Source organism: Tigriopus californicus, chromosome 5 (genome assembly GCF_007210705.1).
Source record: "Tigriopus californicus strain San Diego chromosome 5, Tcal_SD_v2.1, whole genome shotgun sequence".
Taxonomy (NCBI): domain Eukaryota; kingdom Metazoa; phylum Arthropoda; class Copepoda; order Harpacticoida; family Harpacticidae; genus Tigriopus; species Tigriopus californicus.
In genome coordinates this window covers 10,871,078-10,887,625 of record NC_081444.1, presented here as the reverse complement: position 1 = coordinate 10,887,625, position 16,548 = coordinate 10,871,078, and the positions used below count along the sequence as shown (strand labels likewise).

The 16,548-nt window shown below is 40.6% G+C and overlaps 4 protein-coding genes across 4 annotated transcripts in view; 1 reads left to right on the top strand and 3 right to left on the bottom strand.

Moving 5' to 3' along the window:
- LOC131880746 (leupaxin-like) overlaps positions 1–6,136 on the top strand; it is a 10,650-nt gene extending 4,514 nt beyond the window's left edge. The window contains exons 3-4 of the mRNA XM_059227440.1: positions 5,058–5,291; positions 5,710–6,136. Of these exons, the coding sequence (XP_059083423.1) occupies positions 5,058–5,291; positions 5,710–5,802 (327 nt within the window). The 3' untranslated portion in view covers positions 5,803–6,136. The remainder of the gene's footprint in view (positions 1–5,057; positions 5,292–5,709) is intronic.
- A 1,316-nt stretch (positions 6,137–7,452) lies between these two features.
- On the bottom strand, positions 7,453–8,862 carry LOC131880935 (transcription factor SOX-9-like). Its single transcript, XM_059227666.1, has 2 exons — positions 8,702–8,862; positions 7,453–8,611 (listed from the first exon to the last, which is right to left on the bottom strand). Exons 1-2 carry the CDS (start codon positions 8,711–8,713, stop codon positions 7,682–7,684), a joined length of 942 nt encoding a protein of 313 aa, XP_059083649.1. The 5' UTR covers positions 8,714–8,862; the 3' UTR covers positions 7,453–7,681.
- A 161-nt stretch (positions 8,863–9,023) lies between these two features.
- LOC131880936 (uncharacterized) lies at positions 9,024–15,770 on the bottom strand. Its single transcript, XM_059227667.1, has 2 exons — positions 14,333–15,770; positions 9,024–10,135 (listed from the first exon to the last, which is right to left on the bottom strand). Exons 1-2 carry the CDS (start codon positions 14,740–14,742, stop codon positions 9,685–9,687), a joined length of 861 nt encoding a protein of 286 aa, XP_059083650.1. The 5' UTR covers positions 14,743–15,770; the 3' UTR covers positions 9,024–9,684.
- Positions 14,742–15,122, bottom strand: LOC131880800 (probable nuclear hormone receptor HR38). Its single transcript, XM_059227505.1, has one exon. It carries the CDS (start codon positions 15,120–15,122, stop codon positions 14,742–14,744), a length of 381 nt encoding a protein of 126 aa, XP_059083488.1.
- Positions 15,771–16,548: the final 778 nt, after the last annotated feature.

The following is a 16,548-nucleotide window of genomic DNA, read 5'->3' as shown; positions in this document are numbered from 1 at the left end:
TGTATTTGCATCCTTATTTGCATCCTGGGCTTGTTTTTTTGCGTCTTTATTTGCATATTGAGGTCCTTTTTATGCATAATTTTGAGAACCTTAGTTATAACGCATCACTGAGATTATTTGGGAAAAGAAAGCCAGACAAATGCAGCGATAAGATATGAATAAATCAGCTACAAAAAAGAAGAAGAATTGCCAATTCTACGTACACGTCAACCAATTTTCTATTTTAGCGACAATTGAACTACTAATCTAGCGGCTCCTAGTCATTTAACATTTGATATTTTGAGAACTTGGAATTTGAGGAATGTGAAACTCTTCTAAAGGTTTCACCAATTTTCAGCATGGTCTCTTCTTACTTTTTATTGATGGGCGGGCTCAAATTTAAGCAGAAACATTACTGAAACCATAAAGCATCCACCAAAAGTATGCACTCTTAGAACGAATGTGTGACATCTGAAAGACGGTTAGGGTGAGGTTTCAGATTGTACGTAGAAGCGCTGCCTTCAATCAGATAGAGTAATAAATCAATCTTCTTTGTTTTCTTTTCAATACTAAATCTACACCTCATACCCAATGAAGATTTTCGATGTTTTTTTTTAAAGAAGTGCCACGTAATCTGAACCAATTGTAAACCGTCGGGAGCTCCAATGTGACCCATCCTGCATTGTGCAATAATCAATATTTCCATCACTTTCAACGACCCAATTGCAATTGGACTATCGTGACCCAACTTCATTTCTTTCATGAACACTGAACTTGAATATTGCTTGTATTATACCTATTTAAATCAGAGTTTTAGAGGTTCAAATTTCCAGATCAAACGTTATTTCCAGGGAGAGCGAAAAAAGAAAAATCATTCCATCAAATCAATTTTCAATGCATTTAAATAAGGAAGACATGAAAGCACAGAGGTATGATTATAGTTCTGAAAGGTGTGCAGGAAGCTTACTAAAGACAATAGAATCTTTTATTACGCCTAAGTTTTGGGATCACTTGGCTATTTAAAGAAAATTCAATATTGATGTTTAGCCGTTTGATTATATTTCTTTACTTTCAGTAGCGTTTAATATCTTCTTTTATATCCAATTTTAAGTGTTTTATAATGTATTTTTCACAATTACACTCACTAATATTTATCTTTAATAAAATTTTACATAGCTAATGTTTAAGTAATTACTGTTTAAAGAGGAATGAAAGTTCCCAAATGACCCTGTGTTAAGATCCCCTGAAAGTACGTCGTATGTTTACATTATTAAGTTTAAAGTGCTATATGTTTAGGGGGAGTTCTTAAACCTAGATAGGTTTCAGGGTAGTCGAGATGTTGCTGAAAATATAAAAGCATTCGTATGGTATTTTCCGTCAATCCGTTTTTTTGCATAAGAGAAAAACGCCAGCGGTGAGGTCGAATCCGAAGGCGTTTTTCTCTTATGCAAACTCTAAGAGAAAGATCAAACACCCTGTAGGGCCTTTTGAGGTCGATGGGGAAGCCATAGACAATGTAGGGACTATGGCCAACATACTTGGAGATCAGTTCTCTAGTGTGTTTTCAACTCCACTGAGTTTAGGAGCAACAGTCCATTGTTCTATTGATGAGTTTGTTAGGACTGGCAAGGCATGTCAAGCTGAGCATTTAGATGATCTTGCAGTCACAGATCAGGATGCTTTAGAGGCCATCAGGGACTTGAGACTCTCGAGCTCCCCTGGCCCTGATGGAGTGACATCTCAGTTTCTGATGAGATGCTCACAGGTTCTTGCTCCTGTTTTCTCGTACTTGATGCGTTGCATCTTGGACCAGGGCAAGTTCCCCTCTTCTCTGAAGGTAGCTCATGTTGTTCCAATTTTCAAAGGGGGAGATAAGTCACTCCCCAGTAACTACAGGCCGATTTCTCTCACTTCGAATATTGCGAAGGTGTTTGAGAAGATCATGAAGTTCAAACTTGTTGAATTTCTTGATATACATGAAGTCCTTCCTCCTAGCCAGCATGGGTTCCGAGCACATTTTAGCACGGTTACCCAACTGATTGAGCATATAGAGCAGGTTATTGAGGGACTGGAGAGCCATGAATCAGTCGATGTAGTTTATCTCGACTTTGCCAAGGCCTTTGACAAGGTAGATCATGGCCTTTTAGTTAACAGGCTCCATGAGATTGGGATCCAAGGCAAGGTTCTCAATTGGCTAAGAAGTTTCATTTGTGGTAGGAAACAATTAGTTAAGGTTGAGGGATCCCTTAGTGACATACATGATGTCAAGTCGGGTGTCCCTCAGGGCTCCATTTTGGGTCCTCTCCTTTTCATCATCTTCATTGCTCCGCTTCAGAAGCTTGGTAGTAGTAAAGTCAGTATCTCTTCTTATGCTGATGATACAAAATTGGTAGTTGGTAGGAATGGTCAGGATTCTGGTTGTCTGGCAAAGGTCCTAGACCAAATTTATTCCTGGGTTGCTGCGAGTAACATGGCCTTGAATGGAATGAAATTCCGCTCAATGACCTTTGGGTCGACGCCATTAGACACTCCACTATTAGATGATGAAGGTAAGGACATTGAGCAGGTCTCATCCATGAAGGATTTAGGTGTAGTCCTCCAAGATAATGGAAAGTTCGATGAGCATATCCAGTTGAAAGTTGGTAAGGCTTTTCAAACATGTGGTTGGATATATCGCACGTTTAAGTCCAGAGATAGTGTCACGATGCTAACTCTGTACAAGTCGATTGTTCAGCCGCATCTTGAATATGCCTCTCCCATTTGGGCTCCAATTAGTTCAGCAGGTTTGCAAAAGCTCGAGCAGGTCCAAAGATGTTTTACTAGGAACATTGAAGATATGAGAGAGCTCTCGTATTGGGAGAGGTTAGAAAGGTTGGGATTGTACAGTACTCAGAGAAGGTACGAAAGGTATCTGATATTGTACGTTTTCAAAAGCATTCATGAGCTTTGTCCCAACCCAGGATTTAGGGTCAATTGTAGTGACCGTAGAGGCTTAATGTGCGTTTTGAGAGCACCTTCAAGCCCTCGAGAATCCAGGCTAGTTAAAACAATGAAGTCCAACTCTCTTCTTTCTCGGGCTGCTTCATTGTTCAATTTGCTGCCCTCAAATATTCGTAGGGTTTATGTAGGGGTTGATCCAGTAGCAAGATTTAAGTCAGACTTGGACAAGTTTTTGACTAAAATTCCGGATCAACCTTATATTCAAGGATTAGCCAGATCAGCCAACTCCAATTCGTTGGTCGATCAAATAATATATATAAATAAAAGTCAAGTAAAATAAATAATCTTCTCGTCTTGAACTGCTGGGATTCCAATCCCGGTAGCGGTAAGGAGGTCCGCACAAAAAAATAAATCCCTATATTTCCGTGAAAGGACAAAAATTTCAGTACTATGGTAAACTGTATAGAAAGTATAACTAATCCAGGAATGAGCAAGCAAACTTACAAAAAAGTTAATTGCATTACAAAATTTCGATAGTAAATGTCTCAAATCATTTTATTTCATTTATTTTTCAACATATTGACATTTTCATTAAATAAATAATAATTCACAAATAAATAACATTTTATGCTCCTGAAAAATGAGCTAGTGAATTTGCATTTTAGAGATGATTTTAAGTAAAGACAAGTATAAAATCACGGCGTAAAAACAGACAGAAATGTGTTACCCGTTCAATGTTTCGATTACAATTATTTGCTAGAAAATTGCAATGAAGTTGCTCTCAAAAATGGGTTGGTGCATTCATTGTTTGTACCCATACAAGGTGGAATGAATTGCAAAAACCAACATGATAATGCTTACGAGGGAGGTCCATTTTTCTAAAAGCTTCAAAAAATGTGTAAATGCTAATCTTAACAATCTTGACAAAAGTCAAGGGCAATATTTGTGGCTCAAAAGAGATTGGAAAGGAGCAAAGAGGACCTCCAGAACGTGTTGGGAACTCCGGGTGGAATTTTGGATGAAGAAGAGAAGGACAAATTGGTGTCCTATTTGGAAGCAAGTGTTGCCTTGCATTCGAGAAAAAGGACTGAAGAATGGATTGTAAATGTAGCAACATGGAATGCTGCATTGGATTTGGATCTGATGGTGGATTTGGATCCAATGATGGATTTGTATCCAATGATGGATTTGGATTTCCACTTGGAATTCGCGGTTCAATTGGAACTTGCGATTCACTCGGAACGATCAGGGAGTCAAGAATTTGAAGCAGTTTTGAGCCAGCGTCTGTCTCCTTTTTTTGCGATTGTAATTTTTAAGAATGTGTTGCAGAACTCGTGCAATGTTTCTTGGAATTCTTTCTTGTATAGTTATAAAGCAGGGACCAGTGAAAAGGACAAGACACTTAAGAAAAAATGGATATCTTGGTGCATTGGACCGGAGCTGTGGGTTGAGTATTACGTTTTCAAAGCGATGACAAGGCTACAAGTTATAAATGGGCCACCATGGACTCATTACAAGGAAGGCAATATCATGGAACCAGTGACCTCAAATTTCGTGCAACTGATAATAACTTGAATAACTTGGAGGCATTTTGGGTTGTAACTGTTCTTGGGCATCAGTTAAGGGGCCGGTGTGAATGACAATCTTGACATTGTGTCGTTTATTTCAATCTGTAATAATTAGCGAGTTTTGAACCTTAATTTTATGTCAAATGGTCATTTTTTTTGTAAATACGTTCTCTGACAGGCATCCAGTTCACCTAGTCATCTCGATCCGATTGCATTGGTACGATCCTTCCCTGTCATTCCATGTTATTCTTGTTGTCTTATGTTCTTTAATGTTAATAGAAACCGTGTTTTATGACCATCTTTGGTGTGCGCGTCTGAAAGTGATCGGAGGATTTTACAAAATGTCTCTCTAGCTTAAAGACGATTTGACCAAGGCACAATTCAATGGAAAGCTTTTAATGGTGAACAATTGCAAAAGCGGCAGATTGCTCGATTCCAAAACATGAATTAGGATCGGTAAAGGTTTAAGCCCATTGCATTAGATGTCTTCCTGTCTGTCTCGTTGTTTGGGGTCAGTTTATTTTTTCACAAAAAGCTATATATAACTATTCGTTTTGTCGCATTTTTCAGAACTGTGTGAAAGCCATGGAGAAGACTTGGCACTCGAACCACTTTTCTTGCTATACTTGTGACAAGCGGTTCTCGGAGGAGGTGGGCTTTCACATCCACGAAGAGAAGCCTTACTGTGAAGGCTGCTACATTGAATTGGCCGTGCCCAAATGCAAAGGCTGCTCAAAGCCCATCTTAGACAAAGCCCTCAATGCTTTAGGAGGAACATGGCATCTGACTTGTTTCGTTTGCAAGGTAACACGATTTTTTTATTAAAATGTTTGGCTGTTAATCAAATGCCAATACGAACTTTCACTCATTCATAAAAACAAAATGGTTCATATTTTTGCTATTTCCAAACCATTACACGTCACTCCAGGCTTGATAATTTCAAATTCATTGTTCTGCGGCTGGAAAATTCAAGCCAAGTGGTTTAAGTTTTGGAGAAGTGGTTAAGTGTAGGAACGGAGAAGTGACAAAATACGTTAACAAAGAGCCTTCGTTGCTTCCTGGTTACTTTCGATGTTCAATCTAAAGCAAATGCCTGGAAAGACCATTAATTAGCGGCAATAAAAATCGCTTTCACATCGAGTGTTTTTGGCATCCATCCACTTTCTCAAATCATCATAATCACTTTCGTCGATTTCAAGCCCAATTGCACTTCGTGTTTCAGGAGTGCAAGAAAACTTTCGAAGGCCAATCGAACTTCTACACCGTGGACGACATGCCTATTTGTGGCCCTTGCGCGGGAGTTCAAAATGAATAGGTTATTTTGCAAATTCCATGACCCAGCGTCTACAAATCCTTTATCACCCTAGTTAAAACAAAAGTCCACCTCTGAATCCAGCTCAAAAATGAAACCTGCGCCTAAAGTCAACTTACCAAGCAAAACGCCCAATGACGCTCATCATTACAAAATATATTGACAAATTACGATTTTTGTGACCTAAGCAAATGGGACGGTAGAAAATTGTCCAAATAGCATGATGTAATGTTAAAAATTGAATGCCTTTCTCATGATCAATGCATTGTCTTCTCAATTGTACCATTGTCTGGCGGCGTGTGCTGCAACAAAACAATAAATGTACATATGTCATCCACACCATCGCTCAATTATGTCCTCTTTTCCAAGCGGACAAAACTTTCATTGAACAATGCTCAATGAATATAAAGTTCTTTAGAGTTCAAATTCTCACAATCTTTCGTTAATGCCCGAGACTTCGGTCTGCCGTAGGCCAACCATGTCGCGGTCTAAGATGATCAGTTGCGTAAACAAGTTCTTGTCAGACAAAGGAAGTGTAAAGGCACCAACTGAATTGTAGTGGAATCTGACCAAAGTCGTTCAACCTTATCCCCTAAAAGAACTGCATTGAGCAGCAGCGTGCAACCAAAGCCAGTGCCAGAAAAGACACGGGAAGATCATGACCATTTCATCAACATTACGTCACGTGACCAAAGCTCTGAGAGCTCCTTGACGCAAGAAGTTGCGTCATCGCCGTTTATATCTGTGGCTAATTGACGAATAATGACCGGATGGGTATGGTGGTTGACTTGAGTATTTGCGAGCGAGTGATACGATTATTCGATAGTATCATAGAAAGGGGAAATATTTTGTTCGTTTGTTCTCTACTTCAATTATTTGGGACCAATACATTTTTGTCTGATCTTTATTGCAATGCAATGGATCGGAAAACACCTAGTTTACGTAAATATGCTGGAGCAATTGTATCAACTTGACGATTGCTACAATTATTGGCTTCTGTATATTTCTAAACTGCAAAAACGCAAAAAATCTGTGAAGGTTCATAAGGAGATGAGAAAACTGTACCATGTGTTTTTCAGGGATTCGACTCAAATTCAAATTAATTTAAAGAAACAGTGAGTAGGGTTTCTAGCTGGATGTTCATCTCAGTTCTAAATGTTGTGAGGTAATTGGTTTTGGTATTGAATTGTGGACTTATGCCTTGATTGTTTTGCAGTACAATCCTCAATTTGAATTTTATGGCCATGGTTAGTTACCGTTAGTTGAAGCTCCTCTGATGAACGAACGACTGTACATTCATCCCCATTTCATCTGAATTTGTCGAGCAATTGCTGCTAACGTTAGTCACTCCCTCATGTTCAAGGTCAGCCAAACTTGCTGCGCTTGAACTGAACTGGGTGGGTAAATCAATCGGAATTTGGACAAAGAAGATTGCCATGGAGGCAGGCCAAGAACCAGGACTTGACTTGGAAACTTGGATTGAAAAGCCATCACAACTCAAATGAAATGGATAGTCCAACTCACTCTTCTTCCTTGTCAAAACATGTTTTAAGCGACACTAATCCTATTTGTGATCTAACTAGATGGGTGAACAAACTTTTTTTCAGCCGCAAATGCATTGCTGGATTGGTCGGCGGTGGAAATGACGGGGGATTTTCGAGATTGACGTTTATTTTTTCCCCCTGGTGAGGGTTTTCTACAGCAAATTCATCAGAATTAATAACTTTAATCTTTGTCATACGAAGAAGAGGGGAGAAAGTCACTGAAGCCTTTCCCCTTTGTCTTGACCATGATGACATTCACACACATTCAACAAATATCACAACAGGCAGGCAGGGTGAATCTCAGATGCACCCACGCTTCAGATCTTCCGTTGGAGGATTTACGACTCGAAATCGAAGTTGAATCCGTTCTCGAAGCGGTTGAGCTTGAGTTGACCAGGAGGGAAGATGTGTCGGGGAGCGACAGTTGTGGGGTCGGCTTCGAAGCGGGATTGCTGGGGCAGAGCTTGGACGGGAGACAGGGCGGCAGCGGGAGCAGGGCGGGGGGCGGGGCGACGGGGAGGTTGAGCACGAACAGTAGCTCCCTGTCCAGCAAGATGACCGGCCAACACACCGGCGCCTTGTTGATGGCTAGCGTCAAAGGGGTTGATGAAAGGGTTGACTCCAGCGCAATCAGCACAGTCGGGCACGAGGTTGGCTTGGCGGGTGTTGGGGTTCTCAGGGTCGAACTTGGCAGCGTTCTTGTTGAATTGAAAGTTACGGTGAGTGGGATCATGAGGGTTGATGAAGGGATTGCCAGCGGGAGCCTCTTCTACGAACTGTTGACGCTGAGCGGGGGCTTGAGGAATAGCGGGGATGGAAGTCCTCTGGATGGGCTGAGCCTGAGCCTGAGGTTGGGGCTGGGGCTGGGCTCGGAGTTGAGGTTGAGGCTGAGGTTGAGGTTGAGGTTGGAATTGAGCTTGCTCTTGTTGTTCAACATTCTCGATACCAGCTTCTTGAGCATTGTAAGGGGCAGCATCCAAACCGGTGGCCCGAATGTGGTCACCGCTCAAGATCCTGAAGCCGTCAGTGCCAGCCGAGTACTTGACAGTGTAAGTTTGTCCGTTGTCACCAATATAAGAGTATTGCCCCACTCGGTTACCGTCCACGTCAGTTTCCTCCCTAAAGACCAAGCCATCCTCGGTGGCAAAAGCAGTTCCAGCACGGCCATCGCCAGCATTGAAGCGTTGCTCTTTGAGGATCTTGGCAGCCTTGGGATCAACAGCAGCCTGTTGAGCGGCACAAGCCGCAATGGCGCAAGCGACGAGAGTCTGGAATTTGAGATCGAGGGAGCAGTTAGTATGGCCCGGTCAATTTGAGGCTGGAATAATCAAATGATGGCTAATCAATGGCTCACTTACAAGTTTAAACATGTTTGAAGAATGTAGTTGCTGAATTAACACTTTTCGACACCTCTAGCAATGTGCTGCTCAAGTGAAGACAATGTGAATGGAGAACTTTGGAATGATCTCGGCTATTTATACCTAAAGGATACCTTCGACCCGCCCTGCCACATTTGAGAATATCAGCACCGTATCTCTTGCCCAAGTCAGTCGGGATACGCTTCCAACCAAGGGCGCTGACGCACAAACTGGAAACCATCCGTACGACCAGATTAGTACACACTACCTCTTGAGATATGTACATTATACTACCATCAAACTAGTAATTTGACGCCAATGATGGTGCTTGTATTGTAAGATGAATAATCTGGAACTTTAGAACTTTCTAAAACAAAATAAAATTAATTTCTTTCCAAGTCATTTATTTGAATCTGAAATTGTCCGGTGGTGTTGTCGGACACTTGCATTATTCCCCTCATGGTATGGAGCATAACAGTATGTACTATGTAGGTATCTTTCTGAATTTGGGGTGGTGCAACGACGTGACTGGCCAGCCGTGCCAATTCTTTTGTCTTGTGTGGCAACAATCTTTTTTCCCTATCTACTTTTGCAGGAAAAGGCATGATCTATAGGTAGGTAGTTCAACAAAGGCTCAAAAAAGAGATTGCTGCTTTGCCCCGACAAACTGGCCTTCCAATAACCTTCCTTTACTCAGTAAATGCGGAAAATCTGCCCAATATTGTACCACATATTCATCACGAACATGTTCTCATATACCCAGCATCTACATCTTGATCATGTCCGTGAGTGAGACTCATGAATGACACGCAAGTTCCTCAAAGGCAAATGAATGCACCCCTTTGATCCGAGAAGAATGTTGGCCATCCGTCAGTGGTTCTTGTAATCGGAGAGTAAATGTCAAAAATATAAACTCGTATTAGAAGCGACGAACTCCCAAGTTATCATTGAAAATGCGGTAGTGGGTTTTTTATTGTCAAGTCCTAGTGTGGGTCAAAAAAGTTTTTATCGATCTCCTCCTCGTTCAGATCGATAAAGTTCTGGATTTGCGGCCAGGCCATGGACCACTTGATAGTTTTGTTCTTCATAATATCTGACATCTCTTTGAGGTTGCTCAACATGTTCAAAAAATCTGGGAACTTCTCCTCTGTCCAGATTCGATTCCGCGTGTGACAAAGGTAGCGATACAATAGCCCAATGTACTTTTTTTGTATGTCTGTCACTTGGAACGGGAACTTGAGGGTGGTTCCATCCGTGTCCAGGAGCGAGACCACAGTCAGGATAGTAGCAGTGGGCTTGTCCAGAGATAAGCTCTTAATGTCTGACATTAAGCCCTCAAATTTCCGCTCATGTTGTACTGAATTGGCCCATGGGGTGACGAAAAATTGGTTCCAAACTAAGGGCTTCACTTGGGGGATCCATCCACCAATGTAGCTGAAATAAGATCAATGAGAGAATAATGGTACCTTTTATTTTTTACATTGGAAGCATATCAATTGGTGATTTTTTCAATAAGTGTTATTCTTTTCTTAATTTACTTGTCTACTCTTCAAGAAGTTCTAGGTACTACGAGTGCACGATGTCAATCATAAATTGAAAAGTTGCCTTGAGCTTTTAAACATGAAAAAATTACCCAAACATGGCTTTTCAAAAGGTAATTGAGCTGTTCAATTTCAACATATTCTTCTTTAAGTCTTCATGGAGCTTTTGATCCACGACCTCACTGGTTGTGCAAGAGTCCGGCAAAAAGTCTGACTCCAGCGAGAGCGTAGAATTTGTAACTTTTACCGAATTCGTAGAGTCTGGAATTGAGTCCGGCAAAAATTAAATGTTTTTCTTCACTCTATGAAGGGTGATTGGAGGATTAAAAATATAAAAAGGGAATGCCAAACAAAAGCAAGAGCTAGAGTCTGAAATCAAAATTTAATCCACTCTACTGTATATGTACAAATACTATACAAGTGCTTTTAGCTTCTTGATTTGTCTTGTTATGGCTCCATCACTTGGTTAATTTTAAAGAATGTAATGTAATACAATTTCATAGCATATTCATATGCTACTTTATACATCGAAAGTAAATTCATTATCCAAAGAATATCCATTTGATCTTGTTCCTTTGCTTTTGTCAATCAATCAGACGAACATTTGACCTTGGTTCTACATTGTCATGCTTCAAAGACCATATTTGATCAAGATTGGTGACCTTAAAGACGACCAAAAGATGCACGAAAAACAAGTTTTCTGAAACATGATTCATGTCTCCATTCCTTGGTCAGAAGACGTGAAATTTCGGGGACCCAAACGGATATCAATCTTATTCATTGTTTTGATCCTTAAAGATGAAGGTAGTACCGTTGTGCTCACTTTATGTTATTAATACGTAAATCAGGATACAATTGATTTCCCAATGGCTAACGTATGACAATTTATCATTGCATGCCTCATCTATATTCTTTTTTTCTTAAGCCTTTTTCCTTAAACTCACATAAGTGATGGATTGAAAAAATTTCCCTCGGGTGAGGAGCAATCTTAACTTTTTGAGCTTATTGCACCTTGGAAAGATCATCCACATGTGCCATGAATTAGAAACCCTGTGTGGTTTAATACAAAGATTTTAGATTAGTTTCATTTTTTAGAGACTCGTCATGTGTCTTCTATTCTTATAATAATATTTCTTTATTGCGGCTCTTGGTCATGTCATGGCGTAAAAATAACTAAAAGAAAATATGATGTATAGACATTATACAAAGGTTTTTGATAAAACGAGAAAAATGTCTAGAAGATAAAGGCAGTAAACATAGTTGACTAGAAAGTGATATCACAATGAGTATGACTTGAATTAGTTCAATGCACATGAAAAAAAGGAAAGAGGGGAATCAAGACACTACAAACATAGTTAGGTAAAGACTTTCTACGACACCAATTCACACTTTCATACTTGAACTTTAAATCCAAATGAGCGAACTAAAATTCAACCGTCAAAGACGATTACAAGTATGATTTCAACCATAATAGTCCTTTTCATTCTCCTCTGCCTCCTCTCGCTCCGGACAAACAAACGCAAAAGCACAAGAATACGCTCAAAGATGCCTGACTTTAACGAGGTATTTTTCGCTGGACAACTTGTTGCTGATTTATCCTAACAGCATGAATACATCACCAACTCTTCAGCGAAATCTTGAAATTGCTACAAGGTGAGATCGCAAGCACTTTTGACATTCAAAGGACAAACAGAGAGCTATATATTGTATACTTGCACCATACCAGCTACTTTATGTGATCATATCATCCCTTAAATTGTGCAAAAAATATGGTAAGTTTAACAAAGTGATGTACTTAAGTTAGTCACCACAAGCTTGTGAAACTGAGCTTTGCCTAGTACTATTTCGTTGGAAGTGATGTTCTACAAAAGGTTTGGCGTGTTATCAACCATACAATATACAAGTTCCTGTTCAATTGTTATTTACATGTCACAATTGTTCGTAATTTTACCCATAGAGGATTTGAAACGACTCTCCGAAGACTTGGTGGGTTATTCATTGTGTCATAGTACTTGAACAATGACTTATTCATTTAACCATGTAACCATGTCTTCATAAAGTCTGGCATATTAAAGTGTATTCTCTCGTTTCTAGGTTGTTTGTCCACATCTACAGGGTGACAACTATGTTTTAGAACGGAGAAAACAGTAATTATATAACTAATTGAAGGTAGTACAAAAATTTCATTTAATAACTTAATGATCAGAGGTTCATATTGTACAAAAAAGTTCACTGCACCATTCGCAATATCCTCCTTTGGCCTTAATTACCACATTCAACCTCTCCTTGCTGCGCCACAAGATCTACGTATGACCTCTTCATCAAGATCAGCCCATGCAGCCAATAAAGCTACCTTGAGGTCCTCCATATTGCTGTAGGTTTTGACACCCACTTTCCTCTCCAGTACGGACCATATGGCATAGTCCATAACATTAAGATCTGGAGAGGATGGAGGCCACATCTCCTTGGCCAAAATTCGGGGAAAAATTTCTGACACCACTCCTGGACTTTGTTGGCTGTGTGGCTGGTGCCCCGTCCTGCTGGAAACAGAATGATTGGGCCCAGTGCTAGGATGGGCCCAAGTAGGGACCCTGGATGCAGAGACCCGCGAGTTGAGCATACGTCATCAAATTCGAGCGTTCTGATTGGCTGCCAATTGTCAACGAACATGGGCTTTGTTTGGAAACTTTCCAACAGGGAGTCAGTCATTTCCAAAAAAAACCTAAACATGTTTGTATTGCATAAGAAGGCAAAGATTTGAATAATTTATGACAAATTTGATTCACCTTCGGTTCAACCAACATATTCTACAGTATTAAAGTGTCTTTTGCCATTAGAATTGCATCAGTATGGTATTTCTCAATAAAATATAGTTGTCACGCTGATTTCTCGCATGCTGACAGGATCAATTTGGACTAAAGCACTTCAAAATAGAAAGTACAACCATATGCAACGACTTAGATTCTAAAGTTAAAGGACATGTCTCTTGACAGACTTGCATAGAGTTCGCATGCCATAATGTTGATTTGAATAACGGAATGAAATATGTCTGCAACTATCTTATAAAAATGGGTTCAGAAAGTATTTAGAAAGTAACAATGCTATTTCTAATAATCTAAAATACCATATCCATGAATCAGCTTGTCTTGAGTAAAATTTCGCAGTGTCCTTGAAAAAAATCTTCCATGGTGCTTGTCATGACAGTACTTTTTTCTTATACAGCGCATCAATTCGAAATCTGTTTGGAAACTTTTTAGTTCATCTGATCGCTTACTTTTTCGAAGTGGAGCCACTAGTCAAAACCTCGCGCGTCCTGACCAGAGTCTCTAGGCCCAAGGAAGAACTTTTTCCGTCAACATCTCCAAATAAAGTGCTTGGTTCACTTTTACACCCTCAGGGATAAAGATTAAGGGGTTTTCTTTCCACATGATGTCACTCCGGCCCAGACCATCACTGAGGCTGGGTGTTGCCTCCGAAATATGGTTTTGTTATTGACAGGAACCTTCTTAATGTCCTGGCCAAGATTCTGTCATTGTGGCTGTTGTATACTTGCTCCACAGTGAAAATTTTTTCATCTGTCCAAATGATACTTTTTCCCGGCCAAGCCTTCATCCAGTCTCAAAGAACTTTGCCTCTGGATAGCCTCTTTGTTACCGTGGCAGCACCTCAGCAATTGTCTCTTCTGGAGGTGATATGCCTTCATCTTAAGGTCCTTCCTTATGACCTTTCTCATACTTTCTCGACCCACTCCATTTTCTGCTTTGCAGTTTGAATAGTTCGCCCAATTAAAGACTTTGTTTACTAAAAAATGCTTAGAAATGAAGGTCCAATCATATCATTTCATTAAGTAACAGCGGGAATAAAAAAAAAACCATAGTTATATCTTGCCAAAGCTTGCGTTCTAACACATAGTGGTCGCCCTGTAGACGAAGCAGAGGGCGCTACTTCCGCTCAATGAAAAGGACTATAGCGATCCGTCGTCCAACGTCAACCTTCTCTCTCTTGAAAGGTGGATGGCGACCAATTGCTATTGCTTACTATGGATGCATGAATTGCAAGACATTGTGAGATGCACCAATCAATAACTTACCTCTGTAGGTTTGATACATCAAAAACAGCGAGACATTCCAATTGATCAAGGAGGGTTGTGGCATCACAACTGAAGAAATGTCCCACACGAATATTGAACATGGGATCCAAGTTCTCAAGCAGGAGGGTCTTACGATCATTCACATCCAATGTATTGAAATCGTCAATGTTTTGAGCGAAACGGGTCAATTTTCGGATGCTCTTCGTATATGCCCAACAGATGGCAGTAAAATCAAGAGGGGTCTGTGAGTACGCCGAATCAATATAGGCCCTAATTGCGGTCAAGGACGCGTCACATAAGGACTCTCCGATGTGGAATGAGTGATTCCGATCTAGATCAACCAATTTCCGGACCATGGCCTCATCTTCCTCAGAGAACCCCGAAAACGCCTCACTCAATCTGGGCGCCATCAAGCTCGTTGACGCTGAGAAAGCGTGGCCAGGACGCCATTGATCTCCTCGTCCAAGGGCTCAATTGCGGCTCGAGTTGGACTGCGTGGAACACGATCAGAAGTATTGGAGCTCGTCCCACGTGAACCTTTCTCGGAGGAATGAGTCATCCCGACCCGTTTGCACTTGGCGAAGCGACAGAACGGACACTTCTTTCGCGTTTTGGTGGTGATCACACAAGACTTTTCCAAAGAGCAAGCATAATTCCGGAAGGAGCCTTTTTCAATGGCCCGTCGGTAGAAAGCACGACAAGAGAAGCAAGACGTGGCTCCATAATGACTATATCGCAATTTTGTGGCCCGATCCCCACACACGGCACATGAATCGGTCACTGCGGACATGATCTTACGTGCAATATGTAGGCTGGTGAAGTTTTGGTTTCAATAGCGTTTCGAACCTCCCTGGTGGAATATGCGTGTGTCCAAGTTCGACTGGGAACTAGACACATGTATGCCGAGGCAGCGAACTTCAGGTTTCTCCACTTATTACTCACAACTTACGATACGACGCGATAAGGACGAAAGAAATGCTGACTTTGAGGCTGGTGTGTGTGTGAGGATTAGTCGGCAGGCAAAGACAGCAAAACTCGACAAGAGACCTACAGTAGATAGTGATTGGTGGCGATCGTGATCATCATGATCATCCTCATGTTGTATACAAATAGCTCAGTTCATGTTGGGAGAGACGATACTAGTGGAGCCACTACAATGTTCATGTTGATATTCCAGTTTGTCACCGACCTCCACCAGATTAACAAGTGGAAGAAGGAGTTGTAGGCCGGCAGTAGCAGCAAAGCTCAAATACCCATAAATTGACCTTCGACACCAATAATATCTTTGGATCACGGAGAGGGCAGCTTTGTCAGCGATTGAGATAGTAATATTATGGAAGTGTGTACTATGAGTGATGTAAAGTATCATACATCCTCTGTTCAGAAAACCTCAGCAATGCAACGGCTTTCCTTATCGAGATATTTGGCATGTAATCTACGTTAAATTCAATCTGAACAAATCGACAAATTGTTGACACTAAAGTACAGGCACAAAAACGACATTTGATATGGGAAACCTAAAAGCGATCACGGCTTCCTGAAAAAAAGCAAATAGTTTAGCAATGACACACCTACCCATCGAAATATTCAAAGGTATGGGGAAGGAGCCATTTAGAATCGAATCATTTCCCACTATTTGATCATAGACTCAATCTAATTAAAGTGCATTTAAATGCTCACCACATCATATCAAGAGATGGAAATAACAAGCATCACATAATTCACATTGGACTAATTTATAATATGGATTATATTAGAGATTGTAAAACAGAGAGTTTCTTTGATTTGTTGTAGCCATATCCCTGGTTAAGTGGTCAAGCTCTAATTATGGATGTGCCCTTTGCTAACAAAATGACAAAACAATGACCAATGGGGAGTGCCTTTTGGTTTTTGGAATCTGCGTCCGGTTGTCCCAAAGGCTCACCGAGTTCATAGATTGGAAAGTAGGATAATAATGAAGAAATGCAGAGCACCATTGTTTTTGAGGGTTTGAAAACCAAGGCCTTCTTCCTACTAATACTTACTCGATGTGAGGTAACCTGAACGTTGAGGTGGGAAGTCCTTGTACATTTGATTACGGTACAAATAAGAGAAACTATAGAAGTTTATAAGGTGAACATTACGTTTCTTATTGGAATAGAGCCACAAGAACAGGTTCCACTAAATCAAGGATTAAGGTAGGAAGCAAAAGCAAAGCCAAGATGCTCTCCGTGTGA

Bases quoted from the DNA above. Each gene is read 5' to 3' on its own strand.
- LOC131880936 (XM_059227667.1), bottom strand. From the start codon at position 14,742: ATGGCGCCCAGATTGAGTGAGGCGTTTTCGGGGTTCTCTGAGGAAGAT. The intron at 10,136-14,332 runs GTAAGTTATTGA...ATCTTATTTCAG, and splicing joins GATGTATCAAACCTACAGAG to CTACATTGGTGGATGGATCC.
- LOC131880800 (XM_059227505.1), bottom strand. From the start codon at position 15,122: ATGTCCGCAGTGACCGATTCATGTGCCGTGTGTGGGGATCGGGCCACA.